The following is a 13,986-nucleotide window of genomic DNA, read 5'->3' as shown; positions in this document are numbered from 1 at the left end:
CTGCATGTTGTTCGTTCTACGCTGGATTCTTGTTCCCTTTTCTTCACTTCCTTGCGCTTGTTTCGATTTTAGAGCGTGGAACGCAGCAGCTCTTTCAGCAGGACCTTGGACCCCAGCTTTTTTTCGCTTTTAGAGCCCAAAGTTTCTTTGTCGTGCTTGACTTGCATCCATCATCGAGCTTGGCGATCCCCTCCCAACATCGTACCTTGCTATCTTCAACATCATTGTCACACAGTCTTGCTGGTCTTGATCCAGCCCTGCAGACCACGTCAGTCTTCAGCCATTAATATTTGCTCTTGTACATCAGATTGTCGTTCGCGTACGGACCAGTCCGAAAAGCTCCACTTGCTCCGGTATATCGGCGCACGAGTACAGCAGCACCTTTCGCGACACTTCACGGACAGCTTCTACCACTAATCCTGCCAATGCTTTCCGACTGCAATCTGGTCAGCTAGCTGTTCATCGCACGCCCTCTTGCTCCCTATATAGCAATAAAGAAGAGCTCGGCAATCCATTCTCGAAACACATCCTTGGTCTCGAGACTGGCGCAATGCTGCAATAAGCCGAGCGGATAGTTGCATATCATCGCGCAGCTAGATCTGTTCACTCGAGAGCCGACACGCAAAGCGCACCTTCATTCTCATTAGTCCCGCTCCCGGTTGTAACATTTCACGCGTTATCGCACCACAATCGCTCAAGATGGATCCGGGTGGACAGAACGCGAACAACTCGAGCGACTTTGTTCGCAAGCTCTACAAGTATGTTTCATCCCGTACCACCATGTCGCACGGTAGTCTAATTCTATTCCAGGATGCTCGAGGATCCTTCTTATTCTTCCGTGGTTAGGTGGGGTGACGATGGTGACAGTTTCGTGGTCCTGGAAAATGAAAAATTTACGAAACACATTCTACCAAAACACTTCAAGCATTCCAACTTTGCCAGTTTTGTACGGCAACTGAATAAATATGATTTCCATAAAGTGCGGCAGAATAACGAGGATGGGCAACAATCGCAGTACGGTCCAAATGCATGGGAGTTCAAGCACCCTGAGTTCAAAGCAAACAGCAAAGATACGCTAGATAATATCAGAAGGAAAGCGCCTGCACCTCGGAACAAAGGCGCTATTGTAGATGGAGATATGCCTATCCAGCAAATTGACCTTATGAACCAGCAGATTGTCGCTCAAGCACAACAAATCCAGATGTTGGAGGCCAGCAACCACGAGCTTCGTGTCAACCACCAGACTATGGTTCAAGAAATGGTACGTCTGCACCGGACTGTACTCAACCACGATCGTGTTATGCAGGATGTTATGAAATACTTGAACACAGTCGATGCGCAGCAACGCCGCAATAGCAAGGTTCTGTTCCCGAATGCCCAGGACAACGCTGGGACAACTCTGACGCCAACGAGTCAGAACATTGGTGCTGTCGATGAGGAAGCTCCTGCTTCACCACTACAGCACGCTCAGCAGTTGATGCAAGAGTACAACGTTGATCCCCAGCTCAATTTTCCTGGTTTCGAGAATTCGTACCCATCAGCAGCACAGAACGGCATGCGAGGGCCAGCCTCCACACACTCCAGTGGCAGTATGGGTTACTCGAAACTCAGTGACGGTCAACTCGAGCAAATCGTCTATCCTACAGGTGGTAATAACGGCATTGATCCAATGTATAGTGAGCACTTACCTCACATTCCTTATCCATTGCCCAGTAAAGAGGTCGATGCAGGTGAGCTACGCAACAAGTACGCGGAGAGTCGCAAGAAGAGCAACTACGCCGATCCAGGATGGGCCCGCTCACCACGAGTCCTACTCGTCGAAGATGATCCGACTTGTCGTCAGATTGGCGCCAAGTTCTTGTTATCGTTCTCCTGCACGATCGACACAGCACTAGACGGACTCGAGGCTGTAAGCAAGGTTCAAGAAGGTGGAAAATACGATTTGATCCTGATGGACATCATAATGCCAAACTTGGACGGTGTATCAGCGTGTCACATAATACGTCAATTCGATCGAACACCTATAGTAGCGATGACTTCAAACATCAGGTCCGACGATATTCAAATGTACTTTCAGCACGGAATGGACGATGTTTTACCTAAGCCTTTCACCAGAAAATCACTATTGGATATGCTTGAGAAGCACTTGATGCACATGAAGAAGATTCCGGAAGGAATGGCTCCTCCTGCGCCTGTAGGTGTCAATCCAAGCCTGACAACACACCCACCAAATTCTCGGTCTGTACAGGACGATATGTCACAAGGCGCATCACCAGCAGGATCGACAGGTACTTGGAACTCACCGAGCCAATATTCCGGAGTATCGCCTGTCTCAGCGAGCATGTCAATTCCGTATGCCAACTACATGGACAGCAATAATGCTGCGTACCAAGCCCAACCGACTACACCGCTCAACCCCAATCGTCCGATGTTACCCGCAGGTCCACAGCCAGGCATGATGCAACACAGGAGAGGTCCATCCGAGATGTCTGGGCAGGACATGAACCCAGCAGTCAAGCGACAAAGGGTATCGGGCACGTATACTGGACAACCAGTTGCAGCAAGACCACAGTAATAAAAAAGATCTGGAAAAAGAACGCAAAATTTCTCCCAAGAAAGTCTTCATAATTGTCAAACTGTCGTCATAAATTCGCATCCGGAATTGTTCGTCGCCCCGCCGCAAATCGACCCCGGCTGGTCAAGGCTCAAAGGCCAGAGAGGGCCTGATTGAATACTCCGGAGTCGCATCCTGAAAGTCGCGACAATACGATCACGACATAGCACAAGTGTGCGTGCTGGTCGAAAAAGATCAAAGGCGGACAACCAGCGGCAATTGGGAGAGGGACAACAAACACCGCATGGCCGGATGAACGCAGGACTATTACCTTATAAGCCTGCAGTATCGGAACGTCTACAGGAACACTAAGGAGCGCTCAGCCACTCCCGAGCGGCAGTTCAGACACATATCTGAAATTCACAGACACCTCCTTACTCCGAATGACCAGTATTTATACTGACAATGTTACCTGTCCATGGAGCAGCGCACTGACAGGCACGGCGTTATTCTAAGAGAGACCCACAGAAATGTCAGATTATTACCGGTGACAACGGCTTCAACGGAAGTCATCAATCAAAACAACGATACGACATAGATACGAGGCGGAAGTGCTGTTATGTTATGTTAGGCATAGGGCTGGATTTCTAGATCATTTGAGCATGTTGCTAGTTTTGGTCGCATATTTGGAAATCTGCCTTGTTCTAGCAATGTGTTTCGGATTGATCAAGCGAGCAAGCAAGCATGATCAGGAAAGCCTGGGCGCTTTTCGCAGATATGAAGGACGTGGACGACGTAAAGAACGGAGAATAGAGTATTTAGTACGAGTGAGAATTGAGATCCAGCATAATGATTCAGGTTGGGTTACAAGTATTGTAGATTGAAGAATATATTGCGATATATCCGACACTCAAATATCACATTTAAATTGCTACCTCGTTCATGCTAAGCCTGCTTCCCACCACAACAAACGCTTGCTGAACGATCAAATACCAAAAATCCACCCGGATGTATATTCCAAAACATCTTCATACGAGAGCACCCTTTTCCGATAGCTTTCAAATCCTGTATATTGTGCCTTGTTCATTATGTAGCATCGATTTGAAACGACCTCGAATACTCGTAAGCGTTGTCCGCCAGGTATGTCAAAAGCAGCCTTTGCAGTCGAAGGCAACATCCCTCTCTAGGCTTGCACTGGCATCATGTTTGATAACCTTAACTTCTGAGCCAGGTCAGAGTCGAAGAAATTGTAATATGGATCTTCGATACAGAACAGACTATGCTCCAATAACGTCTGCGCAGTTGGACGATCAGCAGGATTAACCTGAAAGCAATCGTACATAAAAGCTAGGCCCTGCACACTTGCTGTCGCCGTAACGTCCTCAGGGATAGGAGGAGCTTGCTGCAAAGAGCCAAGTTTGAAGATGGCTCCAATGGCTTCCTCTCTCGACCAAGGACGTTTGCCTGCAAACATTTCCAAGACCACACAGCCTAGAGACCAGATGTCAACTTTGGCAGAGTAGCCACCTGCGTCGGTTCTGACTACCTCTGGAGCCATCCAGAAGACCGAGCCTTGCATAGAGTTTGTAATATCGTCTCTGTAGATGTCGTCGCTCTTCTTGGAGATACCAAAATCCGATATCTTACATGTTCCATCAAGATCAAGAAGAATATTGTCTGCTTTCAAGTCTCGATGCAAGATGCCTTCATCGTGCAGGTATTTCAACCCCTTTAGAGTCTGTATAGTCATCGACTTCACTACAGACTCTTCGAACTTGCCGTGTTTACGCAGACAGGAACCGACACTGCCACCGGAAATATACTCGAGGTAGATAGAAATGGATAGTGGCTGTCTGTCGCAACCAAGATACTGCACAACATTCGGATGGTCGAGGTGCTGCATGGTTTGAATCTCAATATCAAGTGCTTTTACCAATTCTGCAATGCGTTCCTTGTCGTTCTGTGAGCCCTTCTGGTTGACCTCTACCTGTTTGACTGCAAGGAATTCACCAGTGGTAGCGTTCATGCCTAGATAGACGCGGCCGTAAGTACCTTTGCCAATCAGCTGACCTCTTATGATCTTGAAGGTAGCCTGACGTGCGGGCGTGTTCTCGGTAGGCACGTCTTCTTGAGGAATTGGCTCCAACTGACTCAACCGACTACCACGTTGTGGTTTTATTTGAACAATATTTGCGCCGAACATTTTTGTACTCTTCCTACGCAGCATGGCATTGTTTTGCTGTGGCTGAACTGCTTGTTGTGCCTTGTATGCGACCGATGGACCTCGATTAAGATCGTTGGCCTTTTGAGCGACTTCTCTGATGGACTTCATGCGGTTGAGACCTCCTGACTTGGTCAATTGTCGGCTGGCGACACTGGCAACCTTGTTTCTTTGGTTTGCCTTCAAAGTTGACTCATCTGATCCTAGAGTGTCAGAGTCCTTCTTTTTCTCAAAGTCAAGGTTCAGCCCATGAGTTCCAAACGTGATATTCTGACCAAGTCGGGCCTTGAGCTCATCCAATGGGTTACGATCGGACGACATGGGAGAGCCTTCCCCACCAACCTCCATGAATGGCTTATCGAGATCGACGCCAGGAAAGTATTGGTCGAGGGCCTCCACGATATTCTCGACCACGGGACGATTTGCCCAGATATCGCTGTAGAAGGAGTTTGGACGAGCTCGTCCTTCTTCAGGTGAACGGTCTTCCCAACCAGCACTACCTCCGGAAAAGCTCCGCTGGTTGTAACCATCACTGGTGGCGGTGCCGGCACTTTCGTCGCCAGTGTTGACAGCGCCTGCGGAGCCACTATCATTAGATGATGGTGTCTTCGCAAAAGCTACCGATTTGCGCTTGTTGCCAGCGAGATGATCAGTGTCAACTGTTAACGCTGGTCGATGGTCGTTCCTCTTAAGTGTGTCGGCCTTGGGTCTTATCTTTATCGCAAACAGGCCCTCATCAGAATCATCATCGGAGTCATCCTTACTGGAAGGCTGTGGATTGGGCGATGAGTCGAATGCCACGTTAGTCTCCTTGAATTCCAGATCTGGGCCATACGATTTTCGTCGTCCCATACCATCCTGCAAGATAGAATCGGTCCCAGCCCGAATGTGAGGCGACGAGTCTACAGTGTCTTGTCTGAAAGGTGTTCGAGGTTTGGGCATACTGTTGTCGACATTCCCAATCGTAACAGTACGTGGCGGTTTCGGACCACTTGCGGCCGCCGGTAGCACAGCAATCTTGCTCGAAGATGCAATAGCTGCACCAATACCTCCTGATGGATCGAAACGGCTGCGGCTCCATAAAGAAGGCTCATCTTGCAAGCTGTCAGATGATCTTTTACTATTGTCGATAGATGATCTGCTCTTGTGCTGCGAGGTCATTCGCAGAGAGTTCACCTTGGTAAGCATCTGTGAAGCAGATGGCGCAGGAGGTGGCTTGCGTAAGGGCACAAGCTCATCGCTCTTCTTTTCTAGAGACGAATCTCTTGGCGAGGGGTGATCAAAGTCGAAGACAGGCGTACCTGCTTCGGACGTTTGATTCCTTTTGTTGTCCCGTGATAGTAGGTAGGCTTGCCGTTTCTTCTCTGTCTCCTCTCGATAAGCCTCTGCCGCTTTCTGGAGCTGCTCTCTACTCATTGGTTTGCCCAAAGATTCACGCTGGTACTGAGTCTGCGAGGCAAACATACCTAGCCCATCACCATGAGGTGCCAATGCCGACAGCGTTGGGCTGCGGACGTAGAGCTTGAGGTTGCCGGACGTGTCAGCGCCGCTACGTGCGGCTGCAAGCATGGCATCGGTCAGAGGGTCGTCGTGTTCAACTTTGCCAGGCTCTGTCACATAGATTTGCGCATAATCCATATCGGCAAGACCCAGCTCAAGGGCGATCTTGTGCTTGAGAGCAGTTGCTGACTCAACGTCTGTTACGTCAATTAGGCGGTAATTCCAGTAGTCTGGCGTTACCATGATGAATCTTCTTGGCACTTTCCTAGGCAACAAGTCTGCTCGCTCATTTTCGACCGTGGCGGACTGAGGCCGTTGTGCTGCAGCAGCATCGCTTTGGTTGAGCTGGGTACGTGCATAGGGCAACTTTGGTAGGAAATCCCGGGGACTGGTGGGAGATGGCTCCTCAAACATAGAATCGTTAGGATCTGGTTTTCTACCACCTCGAAAGACTTTGCTCAAGAAACTCTTGTTAGGCTCCTTCATGTGAGGCTCATTGCTATATGCGCGATGTGTTTCTGGACGGCCGTCTGATTTGTGAGCTTCGTAGAACCTGCCTGCTCCGAGTGGAACTTCAGTGGTGACGATGTTCGCCGGAGCATTACCACGAGAGAAGCCAGTCGCTTTCTGAAAAGTATCGGCACTTTGGATTTTGGCTGGGTCGCGTAAAGGTAGGTGTGGGGTTGATTGAATTTGAGTAGGTACGGAGTGGCCAAGTGCAGGACTTTGACCTGGACTGCCATCCTGGCGCGTGGAAAGCGATGAAGCATCCCCAGAAAGGTTTGGGCTATGGCGACCTCGGTTGCCTATACCGTTGAGGACGGTTCTGGTATAGTCTGCGCGGCCTGTTGGAGGCGGGCCAAAGCTTTCGGCATGACGACCTTCTTGTGGCGTTGAACCATTACTCGACTGCTTGGGGTAAACAGGCATGGTACTACTTCTCTCCTGCTGCATCCTCTGGCCAAATGAAGGACCAAAAGTTGACCTTGCAGGACTTCCTTCCGGGCCAGTCGTGCTGGGAGTAGCGGCACTTCCGAGGTGAGGCGAAGCTTCCAGGTTTGAGTCTGCAGAAGCGCTTGTAAGACCGGACTCACGTCTGCGGTGGCCGGCTCCTGCACTCGAAGATGGCTCGCCCTGAAGAATACCCGAAATCAATCGTTGCAACCTCTTGCCATCATCTCTTTCTTTCTTGGGATCGATACCATTTTGTTTGCATAATTTATTGAGCTGTGGATAGATGAACTGATGCATACGATTGAGGTTGCTTCTGATGTCAGTGGAACGTCCAAGTTCTAGAAAATCAGCTTTCTCAAGGCGTAAGATACGGACTGTCTCTTGCCATTCACTGGAAAAACTGTTTTTGGCAAGCCACAGCAGAACCCTATCCAAAGGCCATTGATTAGCTAGCTCGGAGGAAGTGTTTTGAGGAGTCATAGCACTCAGAGCGCGTGGTCTTCCGGAGGCTTGGCTGATCAAATTAGCAGTTGGAGGGCCTGGAGAAATAGGGTCTGGATTTTCTCGAAGCTGAGGAAACTTTGGACGATTAGAAGTGGCGGAGGCAGCGCGGGTATCTCTTGAGGCATCAGGGCCAGCAGAAGTGGGTTTGGAACTGTAGGCAGAATTAGATGTATAGCTGTTGCCCTGCAAGGAGGCATCAGCATAGGCAGCAGGATCGTAACCGTCATAACCTGAGAAGGTAGAGAAGTCATCTAATGCCGGGATGCCGACGCCTGGACCGAAGGAGTCCCCACTTGGGATGAAGGTCGCAGAAAGTACGGGCATATCATCTCTTCTCGGAGGTGGAGGCAATGTATTAGGCGCTCTTCCAGGGTTGCCATATGCCATGTTGTACTGCTGACTCTGATTCGCGTTCATGGGAGGTGGAGGAGGGAGTGTGTGACCCATGTTTGGACGCCCATAACTTTGGTTCCAGCCTCCCGGTATCCCAAACACGGTTCCAGCAGGATATGCTGATGGATGAGGGCCTGGGGGTGGAGGAGGAACGCCCATTTGTCTTGGAGGAGGAGGTGGGAGATAAGACATGTTGTTCTGAGCATTGAGGGGTGGGGGCCCAGGGATATAGTGCTGCTGCCTTTGGTTGTCCATGTTGCGTCTTTCGGTTGGCGCTTGGACTGGCGACGAAGGAAAGCGCTCACAACCAGCTCTTCATCGTTGTTTCTCCCAATCTGGGTTATCGACGGGTCGCAACTGCTTCGTGTCGCGAATGTGGCTTCTGCTATCCAACTACGCCCCTCTGCGGGTGGCGTGACTGAATCTCTCGCGCAACCTTCGCCTCGTCCATGCAATAGTCAGTTTGTAGACACTATCGCAAAGCTATGATCATTGTCTCGGAAACATCGTCCACGTTTCGCATGAGTGATGGTGCTGGCTGTTCGCTTTTAGTAGAAGATCTTTGAAATACACATAGAGGTTTCAGCAAATAGACTCAGAACGACTGCAAACCGGCATGCGACGCACGAAAAGGCACAATTAAGACCAGAAATTCAGATCAAGCGTGATATGGTATGGTATGTCCTAAGCGCCGCTGTCTGTCAGACGAAGGCGCATCCGACTGCTGCTGCATCTTCGACCCTCGATTCATCTTCACATTCCGATTCGACAGACATGCATGCGGATTTCCACACCACGCTAGCCACTCCGCACGGACTGTATCCATTACGATATTGAGATGTCAAGAAAGTCCAAATTAAGTTCTGTGATTTTGACCAGCTTCTGAGATACCTTGGTACTAATGTTGTAGACAATTTACCTTCGATCCAGCTAATTTAGACACAATCTGGTCGACAGCATGGGTGACGCTGGTCTTCCGCCATTGCCTTCCTTGCCGGTGCCAAAGTTGAGTAATGTGGGCCCTGGTATATATCTACTCGAACCTCTTAGCAGAAGGGGATATGGCCCACCCTTGATCGTTCTTACCTCCGACGATGAATCGAACTCGATGACTAAGAATTATGTGCCAACAAGCGTGATGAAGTGGGCGGAAGAAGGGTTCGTGATCGTTCAGGTTCAGGCAAGCGCCACAAAGTCCACGGATTCTATACTCCAAAATGCTGTTGGAGCCTTGCAGCGATGCGACAAGAGCGAGACCAAAAAAATCGGCATCGTTGCATATGATGTGTTAGTGTGGAATGCCATCCGATCAAGCTTGGTGTCTTTTCCTGAGATCGTTGGAGCAGTTATCTACAGTGATGTCGATCAGGGTTTGCAACCCTCACCCATCCCCTGCGTACAACATCTGCATGGCAAAGCGAGGTTCAAATTGCCTCGTACCCCTGACTTAACAGCTTACGAGTATCCGACATCAAAATCGCAACAATTTGCGACTCCAGTCTCGCCCGATTTCGACTACGCATTGGAAGCCGTCTCGCACACTCGGAATTTGACCTTTTTCAAACGTCCAGACGTCCTTGCAGGCCCCATCTTTGACCTAGAGAAGATATGGGATGAGCACACCTACTACGAATTTGAGAATCGTAGCGTGGCTCACACGATGGCTACTATGGTTCAGGTAAGTGACCCAATTCAATTTCACTCGCAAGCTCGACGAACCCGTGTGGACACCAGGTGTATACTGACAGTCCACAGGAACCGTACGTTAACCATGTCCCTACTTTGACTGGCGGTATTGGACGTGAAGAACTAACCGACTTCTACACCAACCACTTCATCTTCTCGAACCCAGAAGACGTTGAGTTAGAACTCATCTCAAGGACGGTCGGTATCGACCGAGTCGTGGATGAGTTCATCTTCAAATGCACACACAACAGGACGATTGACTGGCTGTTGCCCACTGTTCCTCCCACCAACGTCTATTTGGAGATCCCGATGATGGCTATTGTCAATATTCGAGGCGACCGACTTTATCACGAGCATATTAGTTGGGACCAGGCGACCGTGCTTCGGCAAATAGGAGTGTTGCCTGAATATCTGCCTTGGAAACAGACAGTTAGCGAGGCTCCATTAGAGATACAAATCCCCGTGGCTGGCAAAGAAACAGCGATGAAGATGCGAGAAAAGAGCAGTGTGCCCAGCAATGCTATGTTTGCATTCGAGATGAGGCAGCTATAGCACAGCTCAAAATCACGAGCTAGTCCCACTTCACTCCGATCACCTTCGGCCAGCCCGTCTGACGTTTCCGTGCCTTTGTCTCTTCCGCCTTTCTATAAAAGATACTGCCATCAAAGACGGCCCTGACGTCCTCTTTGCGCATTATGCCATCCTCAGGCCATATCACAAGATATGTAGCTAGCCCTAACACACACGTCAGTATTTCCTTGAACAACATCCAGCAACATCCAAACTCACATTCCAGAAACGTTGCGCTCCAACCAAAGAAATCAAAAACCATCCTCTGCCCCATATGGAAGTGCAACAAATCACCAACTGTCAACCCACCTTTATTCCCCCGATCATACTTGCTAAATATATCCTCAAAATTCTGCGGCTTGAACCTCCCCTCATTGTCATACGTCATACTGTCGCTCCCATGCTTGTCCTTGTGGATCTTGTCTAGATAGATTCTGAAGAACGGGTCAGGCAGGAATCCAGGACAGGTCGGGTAGCTCAGGTTTCCATTTATCAGAAGGGTTGCGATCAGGGCTAGGGGCGGCGACCATCCGAAACGTCGGCATCCGAGGTAGGTGTCTTGTGGCCAGATGATGTTGTCGTGGTCGGTGTCCCAATAGTCGCAGTGTTGTTGGAGAACGGTGCGGTGTGAGTTTTTGGCGGCGTAGTTGTTTTCTGTTGTGCCGTTAGGATGGTCGGCGTCTGGTGCGATGTTTACTCGGGCAGTGCCTAGGTCGTGGTAGCGGGAGTTTGTTGGTGGGTAGTAGGGTTTACGTTGTTGTGTTGTTGGGTATTCGGAGATATAGGTTGCGAATGGAGGGTCTTCCTCTTCGGTAGAGTGATGGTCATGGTTAACCTGGACTTTTTGGACTTGGATGTGTGCCGGTGCCATCTTGAAGAGTAGTCAGATAGAAGGTTAGCATTTTGGAGTCTCAGCTTCTCAGTTCAAATATATTAGAAATTAGTTGTTGCTTAGAGGCGATACAAACACGTCTGAGACATGTGAAGATGGACCTTGTTGACATCATGTCTCTTCAGCGGACCATATTTTCGGTGCCACTGGATAGTGGACAATGTAATGGCCGTTACACGTGGTCGAGATAAGGGCTTCATGTACCAATGGCCGGCCCACGCAACACGTGCAGTGCAGTATGAGATCAGCAAAGACAAGACGATGTGTAAGCAGAAAGTACGGAAACGATATCCGAAATAAGGTACCCGGCGTTGCCAAGAATCGTACCTGAAGCCACACCTAACTGGAAGCTGCGTATCGCAGATCTAAACCCTCAAGATCATCCTTCGTCCGCCAGTCTCGCAGTATCTTATGGAATGCAGGACTGCCGGCACCGTAGGTCGCACTTCTGGCAGCTCTGATGTCTGTCGGTAGACCTTCATTGTTGTAATAACCTGGGGTACATTCTTTGAGGAATGCAGCCCGCAATTGATTGAGCTCAACAATCGTCTCAGTCCACTTCTCTTCTGCTTCTTCAGTTGGCTCAAAAGTCTGGATACCTCTTGTATTCGCGGCACTTATGATATATGCACAATGCTTGGCCTGCTCGCCAGTAACATGCAGGAAATTGGGGCTTAGTGCTGCTTGCACGATGCTGACCAGGAAGCAATTTGGAAAATTTCGTGTCGTCCAGCCATGAAGAGTTTTGGCACCCTCAGCCCATTTGTCGTCTAAAGTCTGCCCATTGCGGCCGTAGAGCTGGCAGTTCCATCGATGAGAGACTTGTGATGCGAGCTCGAAGCCAGTAGCATAGATAATGCAATCTACTTCGATCTCCACCCCGTTCGCGACTACGCCACGTTCAGTGATGTCCTGCACACCTTGACCTCTTGTGTCTATTAGGCGAACGTTCGGCTTGTTGAAGGCGTGTAGATATTGGTCATGGAAGCAAGGACGCTTGCATAATTGATTGTACCATGGCTTCAATGATTCTGCTGTCGCTTGATCCTTCACGATTGTACTTGCTCGTGCTCGTACTTGTTCCATTTTCTCAAAATCAGCTACTTGCCGATCGGCAGCAGCTTTCATGGGGTCATCGGTAGGCTTGCCTCTTGCCAGTAATTTGTGCAGAATATCGGTCCACCCGTCCTTTACCATATCATTGTCCACGATACCGCCATTAACAATCGTGTCGAAGTTTTCCATTCGCTCCATCTGCCAACCTGGCTTCTTCAAAGACTTGGCCCATTCTGGATCAGTCGGAGTGTTCCCCCGGACATCAATGGAGCTAGGCGTCCGCTGATAGACGTAGACTTCTTTAGCATGATTTGCGAGATGGGGCACGATTTGAACTGCTGTAGCTCCGGTTCCAATAATTGCAACTCGCTTGTCCGATAATCCCGTAAGATTGCCGAGGTTGTCACCGCCTGAGTGAACACGGTCAGCTTTAGAACAATTTCGAGAGGAGACAAGAAGAGAAAAGGTCAAGGCAAGGGGAGAGAGAGAGCGCGAAAAGACTAATGGATGAGGTGAACAAGACTCACCTGTATATTTGTAGTCCCATCTGCCTGAGTGAAAGCTGTGACCTCGGAATTTTTCAACGGGCAAGCCTGGAAGCTTAGGACGGTGTAAAGGTCCTGCTGCCGGAACCACGTATCTGGAGCGGATTGTGTCGCCACGACTCGTCCTGGTCAACCAAGTCTTGGTTTCCTCGTCCCACGTTATGCTGTGAACCTCGGTCTGAAAGAGCGCTTTGGAGTAGAGGTCCCAGTGACGTCCTATTAGCTCGGCGTGTTCCAGAAGTTCTTTTGAATGTGCGTATTTCTCAGTAGGCATATAGTCGAGTTCTTCGAGCAGAGGCATGTAGATGTACGATTCTATATCGCATTGAGCGCCTGGGTATCTGTTCCAATACCTGGTAGGGTTAGCCTTTCATATTGAGCGAAGCCGATGCGACTGACCATGTGCCTCCGAAGTCGCCAGCTTTCTCAATCATCCTGATGTTCGTGATACCAGCCTGGATCAGTCTAACAGCGACTAATTGAGCTCCATATCCACCGCCCATGATTGCGACCTCGACATTCTCGTCGATGGGGTCTCTCTGGAAACCGGGTTTTACCCAAGGGTCTATTAAGTAGTGGCTTAGGTCACCATCTGCAAATCTGTATTGTGCGAGACCACCGCCAGCAGCCAGGCGCCTATCTCGCTCCTCCTTGTACTTTGCGGCAAGCTCAGCAGGATCGAAGGCTAAGTTAGCAGGGTCACGAAATTCCTCGACTTTTGTCTCAGGATATGCCTTATTGGAAGTTGGACCGATGTGCTTCACATTCGGAAGAACCTCTGCCGTGGCCATGATATTCCTCAGGTATGAAAGACGAACACTTCTAATATCAATGGCACCAGAACAATACGTGCCTCTTGTCTTGAGAGTCTAGTTAGATCAGCTAATTACCAAAGTCGACATCGTATTGGAATACATTGTCGACTATATATCTCACGGAAGAGCCGCGGCAAGGCATCGATTAACTCTTTTATGCAAAGAGATGGATAACCCCAAGAATAACAGCCCCGCATAACTGTGGTTTCACATTGGGAAAGAATGGTGTGCCTGAAAGAGGACGGAATAGTTACCGAGGTAGTACTGTTTATATGGCAGCATCACCAAAGAATGGC

The 13,986-nt window shown here is 49.5% G+C and overlaps 5 protein-coding genes across 5 annotated transcripts; 2 read left to right on the top strand and 3 right to left on the bottom strand.

Annotated features, from left to right (window-relative positions):
• Positions 1–699: 699 nt before the first annotated feature.
• On the top strand, positions 700–2,575 carry SKN7 (kinase-regulated stress-responsive transcription factor skn7; the record flags this gene model as incomplete). The annotated part of the gene is made up of 2 exons (XM_064895788.1): positions 700–758; positions 811–2,575. 2 exons carry the CDS (start codon positions 700–702, stop codon positions 2,573–2,575), a joined length of 1,824 nt encoding a protein of 607 aa, XP_064758475.1.
• A 1,162-nt stretch (positions 2,576–3,737) lies between these two features.
• BCK1_1 (mitogen-activated protein kinase kinase kinase) lies at positions 3,738–8,381 on the bottom strand (the record flags this gene model as incomplete). The annotated part of the gene is made up of 1 exon (XM_064895787.1): positions 3,738–8,381. The coding sequence occupies one exon, from the start codon at positions 8,379–8,381 to the stop codon at positions 3,738–3,740; it is 4,644 nt and encodes a 1,547-aa protein (XP_064758474.1).
• A 703-nt stretch (positions 8,382–9,084) lies between these two features.
• Positions 9,085–10,364, top strand: LTR64_001405 (uncharacterized protein; the record flags this gene model as incomplete). Its single annotated transcript, XM_064895786.1, has 2 exons — positions 9,085–9,804; positions 9,882–10,364. 2 exons carry the CDS (start codon positions 9,085–9,087, stop codon positions 10,362–10,364), a joined length of 1,203 nt encoding a protein of 400 aa, XP_064758473.1.
• A 19-nt stretch (positions 10,365–10,383) lies between these two features.
• LTR64_001404 (uncharacterized protein) lies at positions 10,384–11,253 on the bottom strand (the record flags this gene model as incomplete). Its single annotated transcript, XM_064895785.1, has 2 exons — positions 10,384–10,547; positions 10,602–11,253. 2 exons carry the CDS (start codon positions 11,251–11,253, stop codon positions 10,384–10,386), a joined length of 816 nt encoding a protein of 271 aa, XP_064758472.1.
• Positions 11,254–11,613: 360 nt separating this feature from the next.
• Positions 11,614–13,666, bottom strand: LTR64_001403 (uncharacterized protein; the record flags this gene model as incomplete). The annotated part of the gene is made up of 3 exons (XM_064895784.1): positions 11,614–12,740; positions 12,858–13,228; positions 13,275–13,666. 3 exons carry the CDS (start codon positions 13,664–13,666, stop codon positions 11,614–11,616), a joined length of 1,890 nt encoding a protein of 629 aa, XP_064758471.1.
• Positions 13,667–13,986: the final 320 nt, after the last annotated feature.

Source organism: Lithohypha guttulata (assembly GCF_036872675.1).
Source record: "Lithohypha guttulata strain CCFEE 5908 chromosome Unknown scaffold_1, whole genome shotgun sequence".
NCBI lineage: Eukaryota > Fungi > Ascomycota > Eurotiomycetes > Chaetothyriales > Trichomeriaceae > Lithohypha > Lithohypha guttulata.
Note: the sequence above shows the minus strand (reverse complement) of the source record. Positions and strands in the feature narration are given on the sequence as shown.